Source organism: Dendrobates tinctorius, unplaced genomic scaffold, assembly GCF_039654945.1.
Source record: "Dendrobates tinctorius isolate UK_male_01 unplaced genomic scaffold, ASM3965494v1 ptg000008l, whole genome shotgun sequence".
In the NCBI taxonomy this organism is placed as follows: Eukaryota; Metazoa; Chordata; class Amphibia; order Anura; family Dendrobatidae; genus Dendrobates; species Dendrobates tinctorius.
In genome coordinates this window covers 3681889-3704250 of record NW_027361676.1, presented here as the reverse complement: position 1 = coordinate 3704250, position 22362 = coordinate 3681889, and the positions used below count along the sequence as shown (strand labels likewise).

The 22362-nt window shown below is 42.7% G+C and overlaps 1 protein-coding gene across 2 annotated transcripts in view; it reads right to left on the bottom strand.

Moving 5' to 3' along the window:
• Positions 1 to 22362, bottom strand: part of EDNRA (endothelin receptor type A) — a 114268-nt gene that overhangs the window by 55175 nt on the left and 36731 nt on the right. For both annotated transcript variants that reach the window (XM_073576239.1, XM_073576238.1), the window contains exon 3: positions 10304 to 10431. In XM_073576239.1, coding sequence (XP_073432340.1) covers positions 10304 to 10431 — 128 coding nt within the window. The remainder of the gene's footprint in view (positions 1 to 10303; positions 10432 to 22362) is intronic.

Genomic DNA, 22362 nt, shown 5'->3' with positions numbered 1-22362 from the left:
GGTCAGAAGTCCAGTGGGTGGTCTTACTTAGTAATTGACAGCTATGTCGACATGCACACTCAAGCAAGGAAGGCTGTCAGTCATGAAATCACACCACCCACTGGTCTCCTAGAACAGAGATGCTAATCAATAAGTTTCAAATTGTACTGCTTTATTCCACATAGCTATATATCAATCTCTGATTTAAAGAGTACCTGTCACCTTGGAAAATGCTATGTACCTGCAGATGTAGGGTTAAAGGGGTTGTCCGGTCCAAATCGATAAGTCTGCAGTCAATCGTGTGACTGCAGACTTATGAATCACCCCCCAGCGCATGCAATGTTTTTATTATACATATATATTTTAATTTATGATCCTCAGATGATTTCTTGTTAACTGAGTGTAAGAATGGTAAAGGTTAAATAGTGTATGGTAAAACACAGTTAATTCTTGTAGATGTGTACCTGCTGCTTTGCATTACTGGAGATTACTGGAGATTATGCCATTGGCTTTGATGGTAACTTACTAGTTGTAGGATGTTCTGTCTGGTGCTGATCCACATCTGGCTGTTTTTATTAACAGCAATCATACACATTCTCCACGCAGATGTCTGCGTTGCAGTGTAAGCAGACCAAGATCATAGAAGTGCTGTTGGATTCATGTATTTTGCAGTCTGGTTTTAATTAGTGTCCAAGAACTGTGGTTACCGGTTTCATTAAGGACATTGAACTTTTGAAATTCTCCACAAATGTATCGGATGGGAACATTTACATTATTTACATTTAGTGTACAATAATATGCTATCGGCATTATAGGATAGGGAAGTCAGTGCCATTTGTACTAATGTGTTTCTTGCGCCTTAAGCAAATACAGCCAAAATGAGTGATTGTTACTTTACTTAAACTCTGCGTGAGAAGGCAATATTATACAGGGATATCTTAATTTCTTAGCAGGCAGGAAGACATTCTGGGAGAAATCAGAGCTAGAATATTTTGAGGAATTTGTGCTGAACTTCTCTGTAGCCTTATATTCAGTGATTAGATGTATTTACCTTTACCACCTTTACCTATTTAGAAAACTCAAGAAACTAAAGGTGCTTGACATGAAACAACACTTTTACCTTTACATATATTTTTTGTAATATAGATGAATACTTCATCACAAGAAAGTAAATGCTATTTTTTTAAAGATAAAACTTAGAATTTATAATGGAGTTTCTTGTTGTTATTATAGAGGAAATTTCACCAAAGTTTTCTGCTTGAACTGGACACAAAGATGTAATACTGGCTTCAGAGCAGAATAAAATGTTTTTTTTTTGTTTAATTTTGCCTCTTATTTACCTTTCCTTGCATTTGGCACCTAAAAAATTAACTTTTGTCAAGTCCAACTGGGCACTATCAAATATTTTTCACTGGGGTCATGTACATCTTCTCCCTGTATTACATTGCCCAATGATAAGTAGGCAGCAACACTCAAAGGAAAGAACACACACTCTCCATAGCTTATAATTAGAGATGGGCGGACACCATGTTCGAGTCCGGCGGACACCATGTTAGAGTCCGGCGGGTGCGGCCGAATAGTTACAAAAAGTTTGGGTTCGGGTACCAGAACAGTACCTGGACCAGAACCCAAACCCAGGCCCCATGCACTTGAATGGAGAGCCTGAACATCCAGTGTTTTCCACCACATTGTCATGCAGCCAATAAACTGCTGTGACCTTGGTGAGATCACCGCTAGTACAGTGAGAAAATGTCTCACGGCGAAGAGGTGAGTTCACCACAGTTCACTGGGAGAATTTCATTGTGGTGAATTTGAACTGCGATGAACTTGCCTCTGCACTGCGAGACTTCTTCTCACTGTGCTAGCAATGATCTCACCGAGGTCACCGAAGTTTATTGGCCCAGCTGGGAAAACTGTTATGATTGGGTCACCGAGGAGGAGAGCAAGCCCAAGCTAAGCCACAGAAAACCAGAGAGGTTGGTAACTAAGCAGATTGCAGACCCCTGATCCTATCCACACAACTAGCAGTAGCCGTGGAGCGTGCCTACAATGATCCTAGACGCCTCGGCACAGCCGGAGAGCTAACTAAACCTAAAGCAAGAAAGGGGAAATCTAAACTGCCCCAGAGCAGACCCCAAAGGAATAGATAGCCCCCAAACATATATTGTCAGTGAGACAAGATGAAAACACAAACGCAGGTAGGAAAATAGACTGAGCAAATGATGGGGCCCACACTGACTAGACAGGACAGGAAAGGAAAGACACTGTCTGCAATCACGCAAAAAACCCTGCAAAAAAGTCCAGCACATCTGATGCAAAAAATACTGAAGTAGCACGACTTTGCCCACTATATCAGCACTCTGGTATATTCTGAAAGCAGAGCAAAAAGAGGCCAATCTAATAAGGGACAAAAACAAACTGGCACAAGCAGTAACATATGGATGGTGTTTCAGCACAGCCCCAGCCGGAGCTGGCTGACCCACACAAAACTGAAATAGACAAAACCAGATCAAATGTAAACAGAATAGCAAATGAACACTTAGCTGAACATGCAGGGACTGAGCTGGAAACTAAGACCTCAGGAGGCAGGAAGAAAATCACCAGCAGGGATAGAGGGAGTCAGCTGTATTAAATCCAGTCTGAAACCCCAGACCTCCAATCGTCGTCCTCATTATCAGGTGGCAAGCCTCTGTTAATCAGATCAGCTCCACTACCTCCAGTAACCATCAGAGGGAGCCCAGAAAGAGAACTTGCAACCCCTCTGTCAATTTGACCAGCTCCACTACCTTCAGTAGTAACCAGAGGTAGGCCAGAAAGCGAATTCACAACAGTACCCCCCCTTGAGGAGGGGTCACCGAACCCTCATCCACGCCACCAGGCCAATCAGGATGTGCCCGGTAAAAAGCATGAACCAATTTATCGGCATGAATGTCAGAAGCAGAGACTGCCTATAGCGGTTCATCAGGAGGAATAACCGATAGTATTGATGTCCATAGCTGATACCATGATGCTGCTTGATGGTCGGGGCTTTGCTACGCATGATAAATGACCGCTTCTATTATATTATATCTAATTTATACCCCAAAAGGGGGGCCGATTTCTATTGCATGTCGTTTTGGCATATCACTTGGTCTTAATACATCATGGTGTGGATGTATCTCAGTTTTTAATATTTGTGTATTGTTTGTCTGGGATCCTGCAGTAGCTGTAGGGCACTTTGAATTTTCATTTCTGCACTATTTGGTTATTGTTTTCCCTCCTGTCATATCAGGAACTGGTAGGGGAGTGAGGGACAGTCCTCGTTGAGTGGGGGCGCCAGATTCGTACTTCTAGAGTGCCAACCTCCACGGCTAGGAAGGTATCAGATAGCCTTATTATAGGGCTGTGCAGCATCTCAGATTAGGTCTCTTTTCATTTGTGGCATTTGCCAATGATTCACTGGGAAGGTGTGTTTTTAATGCATATTGAATAAATTTGTTTTTAAGGGGATTTGTATGTTCACCTTACATGTTCTGATTCCCATGAGATATAGTTTTTGTTCAATTTAAGATTATACGCCGCCCTGAGGTCAAGCTTGGTAAACCAACAGGCACTTTTAACTCCGGAAAATATATCTGAAATCAGGGGTAACGGGTACTGATATTTAACAGTGATTTTGTTAAGGGAACGATAGTTAATACAAGGCCTTATTGAACCATCTTTCTTGGCCACAAACCCCCCCCAGCACCTAAAGGTGAAGAGGATGGTCTAATATGACCCTTATCCAACGACTCCTTGAAATAAGATCGCATAGCATCATGTTCGGGTACCGATAAGTGGAAAAGCCGACCCTTGGGAAATTTACACCTGGGCATTAACTCAATTGCACAGTCATAACTCCTATGAGGAGGCAAAGACGCAGACTTACTCTCACTAAATACATCAGAAAAATCAGCCAAATAATCAGGAATATCATGAGACTGGGGAGAGGTGGAGAAAACAGGAGTGTCCCTAAGAACACACTGACAACCCCAACTCACCACAGACACAGATTTCCAATCCAAAACAGGATTATGAGTTTGCAACCAGGGAAAACCCAGAACAATAGTATCATACAAATTGTGCAACACCAAAAATTTACAATTTTCTTGGTGGTCCGGGGCGACCCACATTATCACCTGCATCCAAAACTGGGGTTTATTCTCTGCCAAAGGAGTAGCATCAATACCCCTCAAAGGGATAGGAGTCCTCAGGGGTATCATGGGAAAACCACAATGTTTAGCAAAGTCTAAATCCATCAGATTCAAAGCTGCTCCTGAATCTACAAAAGCCTTTGTGGAAAATGTAGACAAGGAGCAGATCAGAGTAATTGCCAAAAGGAACTTAGGCTGTACACTGCCCACGGCAAATGTGTGAGCAAAACGTTTTTCTCGTTTAGGGCAGACAGAAATAGTATGAGAGGCGTCTCCACAGAAAAAACACAGCTTATTACGCCTTCTAAACTCCTGACATTTCACCTTAGACGAAACCCTATCATATTGCATGGGTTCAGACGTTCGTTCAAAAGGTGGCAGCGCCTCTCATGTAGTTTTACGTTCACGTAAATGCCGATCAACTTGAATGGCCAATGACATAGAATCGTCAAGACCAGAGGGAACAGGAAATCCCACCATAACATATTTTATGGTTTCTGCCAAACCCTTCCGAAAGAGAGCTGCTAGGGCATCGTCATTCCATTTATTAAGAACCGCCCACTTTTGGAATTTTGACAATATAACTGCAGAATCCTGACCCTGGTTCAATGCCAATAAGGTTTTCTCAGCTTGATCAATAGCATTGTTAATCATACAACAACCCCAAGGCTTGAAAAAATGCATCCACATTAGTCAGAATAGGATCTCCAGATGTCAGAGAAAAAGCCCAATCCTGGGGATTGCCGCGCAGCAGGGAGATGACAATTTTAACCTGCTGCACAGAGCTCCCCGATGAGTTAGGCTTCAAGGCAAGAAATAGTTTACAATTATTCTTAAAATTCAAAAATGTAGACCGATCCCCAGAAAACACATCAGGAGTAGGAATCTTTGGTTCAACAGCAGATGATTGAGCGAGAAAGGCAGAAATTCCCCGCACTTCAGCAGCGAGCTGCGCAACCCGATCGGACAATTGCTTAATCTCCATTAAGAAAAAAATCCTCCGACGGCCCCAGAGAAAAAGAGGAAAAATATATAAAAAAATTCTGACACTTATTTTTAACAATTCTTTCCTTCTTTTGAGTACCCTAGAGTCTACGGTTATGCTGGTGATTCTGTTATGATTGGGTCACCGAGGAGGAGAGCAAGCCCAAGCTAAGCCACAGAAAACCAGAGAGGTTGGTATCTAAGCGGATTGCAGACCCCTGATCCTATCCACACAACTAGCAGTAGCCGTGGAGCGTGCCTACGATGATCCTAGACGCCTCGGCACAGCTGGAGAGCTAACTAAGCCTAAAGCAAGAAAGGGGAAATCTAAACTGCCCCAGAGCAGACCCCAAAGGAATAGATAGCCCCCAAACATATATTGTTGGTGAGACAAGATGAAAACACAAACGCAGGTAGGGAAATAGACTGAGCAAATGATGGGGCCCACACTGACTAGACAGGACAGGAAAGGAAAGACACTGTCTACAATCATGCAGAAAACCCTGCAAAAAAGTCCAACACGTCTGATGCAAAAAATACTGAAGTCGCACGACTTCGCCCACTATATCAGCACTCTGGTATATTCTGAAAGCAAAGCAAAAAGGGGCCAATCTAATAAGGGACAAAAACAAACTGGCACAAGCAGTAACATATGGATGGTGATTCAGCACAGCCCCAGCCGGAGCTGGCTGACCCATACAAAACTGACATAGACAAAACCAGATCAAATGTAAAAAGAATAGTAAATAAACACTTAGCCGAACATGCAGGGACTGAGCTGGAAACTAAGACCTCAGGAGGCAGGAAGAAAATCACCAGCAGGGATAGAGGGAGTCGGCTGTCTTAAATCCAGTCTGAAACCCCAGATCTCCAATCGTCATCCTCAGTATCAGGTGGTTAATCAGATCAGCTCCATTACCTCCAGTAACCACCAGAGGGAGCCCAGAATGAGAACTTGCAACCCCTGTGTCAATTTGACCAGCTCACTACCTTCAGTAGTAACCAGAGGTAGGCCAGAAAGCGAATTCACAACTGAAAACATCTCAGTGACCAGCGGTATCCTCGGTGATGTCACTACTAGTCACTGATGCTGCGCTCGCAGCATTTCCTAGTGGTTCTTAGCCTGGACAGTCACATCTTGGCACTATCCAGGTTGAAAATGGTTTATCCCCCAGATTTGGATTATGGCATGGGACAGAATGACGGACAGGTGAGGGATATTGTTGCTTTTTTATTTTTGTTTTATTACAGGAGATGAGGGATTAAAAAGAATGAGCATTAGGTGTGTTTAAATGTGTTTGCTATTTTTAAATAAAAAAACTAAAAGTGTGTTTTGTTTTATTTCAAATAATGGACTTTATTCTGGCTGTGTGTTTATTTACAATATAACTATAGGATTAGTAATGGATAGGCATTTTATAGATGCCTCTCCATTACTAATACGTGGGCTTGATGTCATGTGAAAATACAAAGGTGACATCAACCTCACAAATATGAACTCCCCTTGCCACCACTACAGGGTAAGTGGGAAGAGTAGGGCAAAGTGCCAGAATTAGATGCGCCCTTTCTGGGCGGCTACCAGCCGCTATTTTTAGGCTGGGGGGCCAATATCCATGGCACCTTACCAGCCTGAATATACCAGCCCCCAGCTGTCTGCTTTATCTTGCCTGGTTGTCAAAAATGGGGGCGCCATATTAAATAATTAAAAAAAGTGGAGGCCCCTCTATTCTATATAAACAGCTTTGCTGAAGCTGACAGTTGAGGGTTGCAGCCCACAGATGTGAGTTTTGCCTGGCTGGTTATCAAAAATACAGGGGAAGTCACTGTTATTAGTGGCAGCAAGCATCGGCTGATGGGAGCAGTAATCCCATCAGCCGACACCATTGACCGAAGTATAAAGTAAACTTTATACCTTCGATCACAGCTGTGGGCTCATGCTGTCATTTGACAGCGTAAGAACCGCAGCTGTTTGACAGGTGATGAAAATGTTATTGCAGATCAGAAGCAGTGTTTGCTATGTGCATGACAGCACAACAAACATCCGATGTTCGGGGAGGCCGAACCTGAACAGTAACATGGACTTCCTGGTGAAGTTCGTGTTCGGTATCCGTGCCCTAATAGTAGGTGTTTGGTATGGATGCCGAACTTTACTGTTCGGGTTCGCCCATCTCTACTTACAAGTTTCTCAGTGTGTGAGGTATAATGATACAACCCTGAACTCCTGGTCTAACTTCCTGCATGACTAGAAAGTGCTGGGAGTTGAGCACAGATGACTAACATGCTTTAGATAAGGTTCTTGAATTTACCTCTATCACATTACAAATCTTTCCATCAACTCCCTTCCTCTCATAGCACTATCACTTCTGCTGTACTGCTCCTCCCCTAACTATGTCTGTCTAGAGATGAGCTCACAGGTGTCAATTTGACACTTATGTCTGTTGTACTCACAGCAACTTGGAAACAGACTGCAGTAAGAGCAGAGCTTGCTACTCTGAGACATAAAATGACAGCCTGCTCTGTTAATATATTGACAATATCTGAAAGGTGTTAGTTATGTGTTCTACTCTCCAGCACTTTCTAATCATGCAGGAGGTTAGACCAGGAGATCAGAGTTCTTTTTCCAGTGTGTTACTGCCTGCTTATGATTGGTCAGTGTCATACTGGGAGAATTACATGCCCCAAGTGAAAACTATTTGATGACAACTACTTAGAATTAGCAAAATTTAACTCATTAGGTGCCATATATATTGATTGCTAATATCTCCACAATGGACAGGCAAAAAACACTCAAAAATGTTTTATTGCGCTCTGTAGCCACTAATACATTATGTGTCCAGTTCAATATGCAACATTTGGTGAATAGTCCTCTTTAAGTATTAGTAGTGCTAAATTATTGAATGATTATTTGATTTGTATCATCATCAGATCTTGATGTCTTTGGTCTATGAGTAACACATGAAGACCACATTAATCGCATGTGTTATTCTATAAAGAAGATTATCAAGATGACTGTCACTTTGGTAACAGACTACAAATGATTTTTTGTAGTCTGATCATTTAATCTTCCAACTGTTCCTCTCTCTTACATTTGGTAGATTAACAAGAATTAGTGGACTACAGATCATTTGTTCTTTTGTTACCATGAAGACATATAGGAGCTATAGAAATCAAATGGCTGATTTTTTTTCTTTATGACTTTTTTAGATGCATCAGAACATTATGGAGAAATGGTTGCAAAAGTGGTTTTCCTTTAAAATACTTGATAAGTTATATGCTAATAAAGATTACACACTTTTGTTACTGGGGGAAGAATTCAGGCAAGAGGGTTCAGTGGCTTGACATATTTCTATGAAGCTTTGGGAGCATGCTTTTTACTTGTGATGCAGTATCATTGGATTCTGATTGATGGCAGATTATTAGTCTTTTTTTGCGACATTTAAAAAATAGTGAATAAAAAGCCATTAAGATTTGTTATCCATGACTGTCCTTCTCTAATTAAATCAACAAAGTTGCTGGAGCGATGATCACATTTTCCTATATTATGCATAGAGTATATGTGGTTCAAGTCAGATTTTTATCAGTTTAACTGTTTGTACAGATGTTAGGATTATTCATGTACTGTGAACCGGTTATACTGAGGAAATTATAAAATATACTGTTAGAATAAATGAAAAGCCTTTAGGTGGTCATAGCTCCAGGCATGCACAGATTATACAACATAATTATATTTTCTTTCTGCATTTACAATATGCTTTGATAGATTCATGTACTGATAAATGTAATTTAATTAAGTTTGATCCAAAATGCAAAAACATCTAAAAGATTGGCACTAGTTATTTCTGCTCATTGCCATTATGAACATCTCACTGCCAGATCATCTCCACTCATGTTTATTCACTATTGAAAGTCATGTTAAATGTTGTTGTCTGAGTGCTAACAGATGGTCGGAAATGTTCTAATAAAAACTTGTTCTATTGAATCCCCTGTAAAAAGCCATCATGAATCCTCTTCAGAAAAAATAATAAGGAATAACACATTATGGTTAAGTAAAGCATCATGCTTTTATCATCTTGCATCTGGTGTAAATAGCCATCTGTCAGAATTCCGTAAGCCAATACAAAGACCTTGGGACATCCCAGCCAAAGTTCTGCCAATTCTGAACTAGAGGGGAACCTACCCTTTCAAGATACTGCCACGTCGAAAACCAGCAGGAATTTAGGCTTCCTGATTGCGGGAAGAAATCTTGAGAGAAATGTCAAACAAGGGAATAACTGTATAGACAGTGTAATTAGAAGTTCCCTCTATGCAGGTCCAAAAATAAGAACTATATTGTTCTTGTATAGGCTGCAAGATACGATACCACTAAATCAAGATGACCTAATGTTTCTTTCAGTGATATCATAGAACATTAATGTTACACCTTCCCCTTATTCAGTTATATTTCCCACCCTTTGTGATAATTTCATCTACCATCGGATCATCTACTTCTTACTTTCCTTAGAGCTAGAAATAATTAAATTGTACATAACTAAAGCTAATTTAATACACAAAAAAATCCTGCACTCTCCAATGTGCAATGAAAAAAATGTACCTTTATTCGAACAGCAATCCAGATAAACGTAACGTTTCAGTGTAACATTAAGACCTTCCTCAGACAGATTCCAAATTGATTAGATAGCCACTCTTAATGAGGGATGAAGTAAGGCGCAAAGTAGAAAATGGGTTACAGCCCTAGTGATGTGGGCTCCTATTTTGCGCCTTACTCCACTCCTCATTTAGCATGGCTTTCCAATCTGAGGAAGGTCTTAATGTTAGACTGAAATGTTACATTAATCTGGATTGCTGTTCCAGTAAAGCTACATTTTCTTTGTTGCACATTGGAGATTGCCAGCTTTTTTGTGTATTGAATATATGGAGTCGTCTCCTATCCGAGCACCTATCATTAAAGAGTGACATATATTCTTGTTCTAAAGCTCATTTAACAGAGATCCACATGTGGCCCAAGATTCTGCTATCCATTTTACCAAAAATATGGTCTTTAGACTGTTAACCTAGTTTAGTTGTTTCTCTAGCGGCAAATACAACTTTCCCATTAGTCTTAGACATTATAACGGAATCTATATAGGAAGGAAACATTCTGAGTTATGCGCAATAAGTGGTTAATGTACCTGTCTACACTTAAAGCGCACAGGTTGAGCACTGTGATTCCAACAGAAGCCTTCTGTATGAATGGGACCAGCTTGCAAAGACAAGTTCCTATGGGTGACTGAGCAAAGGGCCATCGTTCTGCAAGAAGCTGGAAAAGAAAACACAAGCATTATTTTGTTTAAGTCAAAATATATATAGTCCTAAGATAGCCCCCTCACAAAGACTACATGCCAAAACGCGCGTTGGGGTGGACACCATTCAGGAGCAGATGTGCCATACTATCTAGTGAGTTTACTGACACTTTTGTCTAACAATCTTACTTCACTTTAATGTGTTTTTTTTTTCACTGCACGTTTTCCTACTCTTGTTTTCAAGCTCTTATGAGTACCGATATTATCACTTGGTAGCCTTTTTTTTTTACCTGTGTTGTGGTTTATATCACTTTTTCTGTTTTTCACTGGGCTCATATTCATTTTGATTTGTGATGGTATTATAAGACTTGATTATCTTAAGTAACACTTGCGTATGTTACTTTATCCTTACTGTATAGCTTGTACCATTACAAGCTCAGCAGTATTGGCAATATATCTTGCATCTTTTGATTATTAACTCATATCATAGTTTACTTTTTATCAACTGCATCCCTGGCTGAGCGTCCCTTTGTTGTATACAGCACTTTGTCGTCATTTATTCATTTGTATGTGTACCGTTGTTTTCAACCTGAATTGTAATAAAAATTATTTATTTTAGTGGACTATATGGTCGTCTTTTTTCTTCTTAATTTTTGAGTCCTAAGATATTTATAGAGCGACCACAGACTACACATTATGGAATGTTTTACTATGGATCGACGTTTTGGTATTTGTATGTGTACATTGAGTACACATTTAATGATGTTGCATTTACTGCAATCTTTTATAGCTCAAAATAACTGTTCACACCACACACAGGAGCTCAGTGCACCCTTGGCATGGCCAAGTAATTCATTGCACCTTCCCACCTACTTGATTTCCCTCTATTTCCACTCTCCTTTGGCTCAGTAAAGCCCAAGCTGTCAATCAACGAAGAAGAGGGCAGAGATAGATGCCAAGTATGGTATGTGGAAAGCTGCATTCAACTGTTCGGCTGGTCCAAGGGTGCACCGAGTGACTTTTGTGATCACAATCTCCCTTCAATATTACATGATATCCATTACTAATATACATAAATATACTGTCTTCGGTTATGCGTAGAGAAAGTTTCCTATCTTAAGAATTACCATCCACATTAATAATACTGGAAGCACATAGTACATTATAATATAAAGGTAAAATACAAAATAGTAGAATATTGATAACCCAGTGCATGTTTTATGTCTCATTTGTATCTTTACAGCAGGTACTCAGAATAACTAATGTCTCAGGAAGTAAAGAACCATTATAATGGAGACGCAAATGGTAGAAAATGCTTCTAATGTCTCCTCAAGCTACTTCTTCCATTTATTATGCACATACCGTTCGTCTTAAGAGCCTATTCAGCATGTTACAAAACTGGTCCCTTTAGCATTTTCCTTAGATCTGAGTTACCTGTTAATTAATGTATTGAATGATCCTGTAATAAACCTTCATAGTTTAGGATATTTGAGTTTCAGCAAAAAGCAAATATAATAAAGCCACATTATAAGGTTTGAATATCACATTCATTCAGTCATCTCAGAGGATAAAAAAAGCCAGTTGCTATTGTATTCAATTCTAGAACCCTAAGGCTTTGTGCACATGGCATCCTTTTCAGTTGGCCCCCGTAAAATCATCATAGTGCACAGCAATGCCAAAAGGACATTGCTGTATACATGTCCTGTCTTATGTCACTTCATCCAGCTGCTTCAGGGTTCGGAAACAGTAAAGCGGTTAAAAGAATTGACATGCGTATTCTTCAGGTGGCGCCCACTCTCTATACTTAACAGAACAGAGTCATGGAGCTGCAAAACCGATGGAAGAGCAGCAGGTGAAGCCCCCTCAAGAAAACGTCTGACAATGTTTTCCTGAAGCAGCTTCAACTATGGAAAACTTGGCTGCTGCCAAAGTCGCCTACTGCTGAGGGTTTATTATACATTGGGAAGGCTTCCAGGTGACTTGGAGAGATGGGTGGGTCCTACATACCCCACCCAAGGGGGTGTGTCTGCAGACCCAAGATGGAGCCTGTGTGTTTGAACACAGGCGGCAGTGCTGACTAACCTGAGCTTGAGTGAGACCTGTTTGAAGGAGGCCTCTCTGAGGATAAGAGGTATTCAGGAACCTGTGCGGACATCACTGACAGGTAACAGACACTGATCTGTATTAGGCATACCGGGCTCAGTGAGGACTGTGGGTTATATAAAGCAGGATTGTTGCCAGACGGTACATGGGGTGCTGTATGTTACGCAAGTTCGTGAAGAGAGGTTTATGTGGTGTAAATAAACCAAATGGACTTTTTTAACCTTAAGTGTCCCAGTACATTCCTCAACGACCAGCCAAGTGAGTACTCCCCGGTCCATAGATAGTAGAGACCTGCTACAGTTGGAGCTAGACAGTGGACATCGGTCTAAGAGGTACCTGGGAGGATTACAGCAGGTGAATGCTGTGGATCGGCGGGACCTCGAACTCCGCACAACTTGCTGTGGATCGGCGGGTCCACGAATTCCGGGCAGCTTGCTGTGGATTGGCAGGTCCACGAAATCTGCAGAGAGGTGCAGAGCCTTGCAGAGCCATGCAGAGAGGTGCGGAGCCGTGCAAAGCCATGCAGAGCGGTGTGGAGTTGCGCAGAGGCTTGCAAAGCAGTGCAGAGCCTCACTGTGCAGAACCTTGTGAAGCCAGACAGAGCCTTGCAGAGCAGTGTGGGGCCTCGCTGTGAGGAACTGTTGGGGCAGATAGACTGCCATGCACAGGCGGTGAGGGGCCTGAGAGGGCCAAGGGGAATCCACGTTGTGCAACCCAAACAGGGATGGTTGCTGAAAAAGGGGTGGAGTCTCAAAAGGGGGCAGTGACCCAAACAGGGATGGTTGCTCAAAAAGGGGGGAGTCCCAAAAGGAGACAGTGACCCAAAAGAGAGTGGAGTCCCGAAAGGGGGCGGGGACCCAAACAGGGGTTGTGACTGAAAAAAGGGCAGTGGCAAATGCGGAGAAGGAATGTTGCCGGGAACAATGTCTGAACAGTGCATGTCCAGGAATATGTACTGACTGTCCATCTGACAAGAGGTCACAAAGGTGTTCTGTGGAAGTCAATGGAGAATGTGTGACTGGACTTCTGGACTCAGGGAGCCCGGTGACCCTAGTGAGCACCTCACTCCCTGTCAAGCTGATTCTCGAAAGGAAGATGGAAGTCCACTGCATCCATGGGGTCCCTAGGGATTATCCAGTGTCCAGGGTAATCATTGAGATGCCCACGATTATTACTAGCCATGACATCCCTGTAGTCCTAGACTTGCCATGTCCTATTGTAATAGGCCGGGACATTGAATTGTTTTGGAACTTGTGGGAGGGAGCCCCCCACAGCAGGCAGCTATAGGGGTTCCTGGTGGTGTGATGCATAAAGAGGAAGAGGTAGCACTCCCTAAAGTTGATGTTCCAAAGCTAGGTGTGACCGGGAAAAGGTGTGGGTCGGGCTAACTCACGGACTTAGCTGGGGCGACCAAATGCATGACCGTTAAAAATGGGGTAGCTCCAGGAAAGGGGTTGAACACCTGTTTAAGTGGGGACTTGTTCCAGGGTGACAGGGTGAGTAGTAGTGACTCCCATTCAGACTGTGATGCAAGAGGAAAATAGTTGGGTAAGTCTTCCTCTCGTCGCTGGGGACACAGTGACTGCAGAAAGGCAAGACAGGTTACACCCTCTGGGAAGAGGGATGAAGAAGAGAAAGGGATAGATGCCAAAAAGGTTAATGTCCTTCGATAAAGAGGTCACTTTACCACTGACAAACCAAAGCACAGAGGTAGTTGATGACATGCGGAAGACAAAATGGGCCCAGGGTGCTGGTAGAGATCCAACAGCGAAAATCGCAAGGAGGAGAAGAACTCCGAACAAAAACATGGAGACTGTAGGAGAAGCTGCGCTCTTCTCGGCAGGAGGATGCAGAACATGTATCTCAGCTGGAAATGACCTGCTGCAACAAAGCGCAGGAGCTCCAGGACCTCGTCAAAGAGTTTTCTCGTGAGAAGCAAAAAGTGGCAGATTTTCAAGACGAATTAAAGTGTCTGTAAGAACAGAAATCCGAGAAAATTGCAGCTTTGGAGTCAAAAATTAGTTCAATGCGAAAAGTGAGGACACAAAGTGAACAATCCCTCTGAAAACTGTCCCCGTTTTGGAGGAGAAGAACGAATGCCTCAGAGACGCCCATAAAAAGAATCAGCAGGAGCTTCGGAGAGAGGACGAGCACCGCTGCCTGGCAGGGGAGCTGGATAAAGTCCTCCGAGAGCTCAGGATTGAGCAGGAGGCTAAGCAGGAGGCTGAGGCCCAGCTCCACAAATACATGGACGGCCACAAAAACGAGTTCTTCGCTCTACAGAACAAACTGTTGCACCCTCTCAATCTGAATGCAATGAAGGAGAGTGAGCTGGAGAGACTGACCAAAGAAGTAGCCTCCAGGGAGAAAGAAATCCAGCAGGGCAATGCCACGCAGACGGCCTCACAAAGGAGGTCGACATCTTGAAAAAATTCTCTGACTCTCTGGACGAGGAGACGAGGAGATCAAACACTATATCCAAGAGGATGAGACTTCGCTCTTCAAGTGCGTAGTAAGAGGTACCTGAGGACTTGCGAGAACCTTGTGCCAATGAGGCTGTGCATGAGGAATTTAGAAAGGTGGTGGAAGCGTGTAGTGTGTACTGGGCACCAGAGACTAAGCATTTAGTTATACTGTCATCTAGGGAAGTCACAGTGAAGAGAGTGGCTATCCTGAGTGACATGCACCTACACTGTCTTCGCACAAAATGGATGATCCTGTTGAGGAAGGAGGAAGCCACTCGACGTCTGGAGCATGCAAAGAAATATCAAAGTTGGTTGGAATTGGTGGAGGACATTGTTCAACTGCCCAGAAATCTGGTGAGAAAAGTTATTGGGAGACGTGCAAGAGTAATGCAGGAGGAAATCATAGATAAGTCCAGTGTGGCAAGAGTGAGGATTCCGGCTGATGACGAAGCCCAGGTAGCTGGTGAAGATGGAATGGTTCCATTCTTCATTGTCGGATCATTGTAGAGCCTTAAGAATATCCGAATACTCCTGGGATATCACGTGGCGTACCTAAGAGAGGTAGAACAGCTAAGTGTGGAAGTACTCAACCTGAAGTGCTAAACCTGAAGATAAATGGAATGACTGCTCTCTGGGTAATAAAGATGGAGAATTTGCCAACAGAGACAACCGAAGGTGCCCTGATGGAAGAGGACAAGGAAGAGTTAGAAGTAGTGACTCTTTTGTTAGCCCAGTGCTGAGTCGCATAGGCTAGAGACCCTGTAGCGGATGTGGGGACAAAGAGTCAGACCAGACAGAAAGCATGGGTCCCAGGGAATCGCAACAATGTACTGACCACCGGGGATGGGGGTGGTTCGACAAAGGGGCAACCCTATCAGAGGAGGTTATGGAGTTGGATGACGTCTGGTTCCAAAAGTTTTCAATGACAGGGCCCGATGCTGACAGACGGTTTGACCATCAAAGGCGACCAAGAAGGCTCTGTGGTCTGGTAATGGAAAGTGCCAAGCCCCGCAGCTTTAGGCAGAGGGGTGGAGTATGTGGTATGGCGACTGGTCATGTGGTTAATGGGCGGTATGCAAAACCAAAGGAAAAAACAATGTGTGTATATACCCTAGTGAAAATAAATAAGTAAAAATGCAAGTGCATTAAATAACATAGGGTACTTGGTAAACACTGTTTTGATCAAAAAAATATAAAGCTGTCCCACCACGGCAAGGTGTACCCATTTGAGACAGTAACTACACTAACAGTTAAAACCTGTCTCCAATGGGTACACCTTGCCGTGGTGGGACAGCTTTATAGTTTTTTGATCAAAGCAGTGTTTACCAAGTACCCAATGTTTTTTAATGCACTTGCTTTTTTCTTATTTATTTTCATTAGGGTATATACACACATTGTTTTTTCCTTTGGTTTTGCTTGCTTCTATGGCCAGTGTGAACATGCTTTTACATCATGCATGTCATTCAAGTCTACCCCAGTTCAGTTTTTTTGGTATGTATCATAGAGGTGGGTGGCCCTGTGATGGAACTTGAGCTTGTTTGCTTAGCAGATCTACTACTGAGGGTTTATTATACATTGGGAAGGCTTCCAGGTGATTTGGAGAGATGGGTGGGTCTAGTCACCTACATATCCCATCCATGGGGGTGCGTCTGCGCACCCAAGATGGAGCCTGTGTGTTTGAACACGGGTGGCAGTGCTGGCTAACCTGAGCCTGAGTGAGATGTGTTTGAAGGAGGCCTTCGGGAACCTATGTGGAAGTTGCTGCCAGGTAACGGACACTGATCCGTATTAGGCACACTGGGCTCAGTGAGGACAGTGGGTTCTAAAAAGTTGGATGGTTGCCAAACGGTGCACGGGGTGCTGTATGTTATGCAATTTCGTGAAGAAAGGTTTATGCTGTGTAAATAAACCAAATTGACTTTTTTTTAACCCTGAGTGTTCCTCAACGACCAGCCAAGTGAGTACTCCCTGGTCCACAGAGAGTGGAGACCTGTTACAATATATATAGGGTTTTTAAATTATCACATGTACCTACTATACACTCAAAATATACATTAATTAATTTATCATGACACCAGTGTTTGACCGAGCTGGAGAATTGTAAGCCTTTGTTCATATCTGCATTACCAATTCAAATTTTGTGCTATTTCTCAATTTTTCAGTAGCAGAAAAACAGAATACATGCAGGATCATACATGAAAAACGTAAATGCACCCAATAGACCCAATTAACTATGCCTGGTTTCCAGCACGCTAGGCTATCATTTCAAGTAGTCTGGGAATGAAGAGTCTGATTGGCACAAAGATGTGTAAGTGCAATCTAAGTACAGTTATCAATATTTTTTTTTTTTACATAAAAAAATGGAAATAATTTATATTCCAGGACAACTAAAAGCACAGATGTCAAACAATGTCTAAAACATATTTCTGTAATCAAACCTTATAAGAAAATCATGGTCTGCAAAATGTTTTCACTTTTATGTTTACTTGTAAAATGTTTTTCTTGGTCCTTTTATTAAAAAACAAGAAAACCTTGGTTACTCTATGTAGACAAAGTGCAGTCATCTGGGCAGCAGTTTCCTCACCATGGAATTCTCCAAGGTAGACAAACACATCTCTTCCATGGAGCAGAGCCGCAGCAGGGTAGACGTGTGTCCCAAGAACTAGATTTCAAGTATAAATAGGAATTGTTTGTAGAAATCAACAAGCGGATACCATACTACAGACAAACCACTATATGAGATCAGTCATATCTGAAAACACGATCAGAGCCACATACACAAACGACTTCTCTAGTAAACATTTCAGTGACGGTTTACTTAAAATGATTATTCTTGAGAAAAGACTGTCAAAATATGTGGAACGTACAGTATTAATATGTATTCTACCACGAATTTCAAGGACAGACTTTATGTACTCATTCATAACCTTGTGTCTAATGTTTCATGGATTTCTTTGGCTGCTCACATTGTAGACAAGATTCCCATGAATGCTCTGTGACTTGATGCCGGAATATAGAGGTCTCCCATCAACCTTTTAACCTACTTAACTGAAGGTCTTCACCTATGCCCTAAAGCACTCGCTTCATCAACAAATCCTGCAGCCCTTGGAGAGTACACAAACACTACATTGTAAATTCCACAGTCATAGTGAAGTAATATAATGCTTTTGCCTCTTAGTCTTGCAAAACTGAAATCTTGAGGATTACCCTTATTTATGGAGTTCTATCCTTGATTACACAAGCCTGTCCATTCAATATAGCGATTACATAAATCTGCTACATACATCAAATTCTGTGTATCCAGACTCACTGAATTTACATGATTTTTTTGTACTGTTACTTATATGTACACCACAAACATATATCGCCGTGTTGTAGTGAGATGAATGACACACACAAGTTTTTATCTCCAACTGGGTTTACAATCTAAATTCAGAGACCTAGTACAGACATGATCCCAACTTGGTTCTAATCCTGTCATGTCCTAAATAGAGAATTTGAGGTGAATTGCATGTACCTTGTATTTTACGCAAGTACTAATGTATTTTGCTATCCGTGTTTTGCTGGCCATTATTTTTCTGGATTATACAGGGCCAGGAAGGTGTTAAAAAAATCCTCTGCTCACCTCTCCTTTGCCTGTTTTTCTGGTCCTATTTTAACAGATAGAAGGCTCTATCTTCTTTCTTCCTTCCAGCTGGGTCTTCCATAAAATATCCTCCACACTCTGAGATGGGGCACGACAAATGTCAATGATATGCTTCATAACCCCCTTTATTGCATGAGGTACTGTAAAATGCACATCCATGACATGCAACGTGACAATGTGGGGCCTAGTCAACAGAAATCCTAGTCAGAAGGAAGATGGAAGAAGAAAGAAGGAAGAAGAAGACAGAAATAGAATTAAGCCGTATTTTTGAGAGATTCACTAAACTCTAATCCTGAAATGATAAAGAAGACAAAAGAGTGCTCATCTATGACATCTTTTTTTCCATCACCTGTCAAGGCTCAAGAGGTGAGGTGGTGGATCCTCTGAGCCCCAGGTCCAAGTGGAATATGGACCCCAGGTATTGGTGCAACAAGCTGGAAGGCAATGTGGGCAGTGAGGACTTGGGACACTGAGGAATCTCAGGAGCAGCAGGGCGGATGAAGTGTAACCCAGCAGGGATGGAAGCTAGTAGACACAGTAGGGACAGACGGTAGAGCACACCAAACATAGAGTTCTAGAAACTAAATCCAAAAACACAGGTGTGTGTGTCAATTGACCTTAAATTGGTCTAGGCCAGGGACCTCAAACTACGGCCTGCGGGCCACATGCGGCCCGCCGAGGACATTTATCAGGTCCCTGGGCCCGGCCGACTTTGAACTTCACTACAGTTCAATGCCGGCAGGCCCTGTAATTACAATGCGAAGCGTGGACCTCCATATGCAGCACAATGTGATTGATATCACGCTGCCTGCGCGGCCTGATGACTTCTCGCCGCCTGTGCCAGAAGAAGACAGAATCAAGCTGGCACCTCTTCAGAGTAGCGGGGGACACAGGTGAGTACTGGTATTTTTTTTTTTATGCCGGATCTGGTCTAGCATGCCAATTGGGGACCCATGCTGCCTATTGGGGACATTTACCTGCCTGTTGGAGACATTTACCTGCCTATTGGAGACCTATACCGCCTATTGAGGACATTTACCTGCCTATTGGGGAGTATACTGCTTATTGGGGACATTTACCTGCCTATTGGGGACATTTACCTGCCTATTGGGGACCTATGCTGCCTATAGGGAACATTTATCTGCCTATTGGGGACTATGCTGCCTATTGGGGACCTATACTGCCTATTGGGGACACTTACCTCCCTATTGGAGACCTATGCTGCCTATTGGGGACATTTACCTGCCTATTGGGAACTATGCTGCCTATTGGAGACTATACTGCCTATTGGGGACATTTACCTACCTGTTGGGGACATTTACCTGCCTACTGGAGACCTATACTGCCTATTGAGGACATTTACGTGCCTATTGGGGAGTATGCTATCCATTCAATGTCAGCAAGCAGTTAATCCTGAATGCTATCTATGTGTTTTCAACTCTGCAAGCTTATATCTGGTAACCAGCTTTTCCAATCTCTGCTCTGAATCCACTCCTGTGTCTCCATTCAATGTCAGCAAGCAGTTAATCCTGAATGCTATCTATGTGTTTTCAACTCTGCAAGCTTATATCTGGTAACCAGCTTTTCCAATCTCTGCTCTGAATCCACTCCTGTGCCTCCATTCAATGTCAGCAAGCAGTTAATCCTGAATGCTATCTATGTGTTTTCAACGCTGCAAGCTTATATCTGGTAACCAGCTTTTCCAATCTCTGCTCTGAATCCACTCCTGTGTCTCCATTCAATGTCAGCAAGCAGTTAATCCTGAATGCTATCTATGTGTTTTCAACTCTGCAAGCTTATATCTGGTAACCAGCTTTTCCAATCTCTGCTCTGAATCCACTCCTGTGTCTCCATTCAATGTCAGCAAGCAGTTAATCCTGAATGCTATCTATGTGTTTTCAACTCAGCAAGCTTATATCTGGTATATAGTTTTTTTCAACTTACTCTGCTTGTCCCCTTATGTTGTGAGGTCAAGAAACTTTTCAAAGTGCTTTATGATCCATGTAGTGCTGGACACGTGTTTATTTGACCACAACATTTTATTGGGTCCTGGTGTCTCAATTTAGTGTGATTGATTAACAAGAAGAGAGAGCCAACAAAAAAAAACAAAAAAAAACAAAAAACAAACTTAGCCTTAACCTCCTATATATTCAGACATAGCTAGGGGGAGCATTTATGCAGGGGTGGCATTTATGTACATGTAATCTGAGTACATGTATCAAAGTACTTCTGGCAGTTATAACATGGCAGTTAGACAGGGCAGGAGACAGGTAAGACATTTATATACATCTACTCCCTGTACATTTGGAGTACAACAAATATATACCATATGCATTTGTGTAATTTATATCCTGGCCGCTGCATTCACACACATTCACCGCCCTGGCATTAACTCTCTACACTCCATCCATATTGGCCCCTCGCTTCTTTCCTCTCCTATGTATAGCACTCACGCTCTTTTCACATTGTTAAATTGCACAGATCCAGGCAGTCCCACCATTCAACATCAGAGACGCTCTCACAAATCACTTAACCATCTGCTCACTCTTTCTATCCTCCTTCTCCTAGTCGCAGGAGACATTGCTCCCAACCCTGGTCCCCCATGTTATAGAAAGTCAAACCCCCCAACTGCTACACTCAGAAACCCCTCTAATCTTATTAATATTTCCTGCATGCCATCTGTCTCTCTTAATTGTGCACTTTGGAATTCTCGCTCAGTGTGTAACAAACTCTCCTTCATTCATGACTTCTTCCTTTCTAATTCTCTTAACCTCCTGGCTCTTACTGAAACCTGGATCCAGCAGTCAGACACTACCGCTGCTGCTGCTCTTTCATACGGGGGGCTACACTTCTCTCATACCCCAAGATCAGACAATAGAGCTGGTGGAGGCGTTGGTCTGCTCCTATCACCAAAATGTACCTTTCAGGTTATCCCTCAAGTACCCTCACTTGTCTTCCCTTCTTTTGAGGTCCATGCCGTCAGACTCTACACCCCCTTCTCCATGCGAGTGGCGGTGGTGTATCGTCCTCCCGGCCCCTCCCATCAGTTCCTGGATCATTTTGCCACTTGGCTTCCACATTTTCTCTCCTGTGACATCCCTACCCTCATCATGGGAGATTTCAACATCCCCATTGCTCTTCCCCTCTCCCCATCTGCTACTCACCTTTTATCTCTAACCTCCTCATTTGGCCTTTCGCAGCTTACTAATTCTCCAACGCATGAAGACGGAAACTCCCTCGACTTGGTCTTCTCTCGGCTTTGTGCAGTGGATGATTTTGCAAACTCCCCTCTCCCGCTCTCTGACCACAATCTTCTTTCATTCTCTATAAAGAACTGCCAGGCTGCTCAGGTCACCCCCACTGTCCAGACTTATAGAAACATACAGGCCATTAACACCCAGAAACTTCTGAAGAACTTGCAGTCTTCATTGGCCCCTATCTCCTCCCTCTCATGTCCTGATTCTGCATTGAAGCATTACAATGAAACACTTCAAAGTGCCCTGGATGAATTTGCACCCCCTATAAATAGAACACCACAACACAGACGGCGACAACCCTGGCACACGGTGCAAACACGTTTCCTGCAGTGGTGCTCCAGGTGTGCCGAACGTCTGTGGAGAAAATCCAATCTACACGAAGATTTCATCCATTTTAAGTTTATGCTTAGAACATACAACACTGCCCTTCACCTCTCCAAACAAACCTATTTCAACACCCTCATCACCTCACTGTCC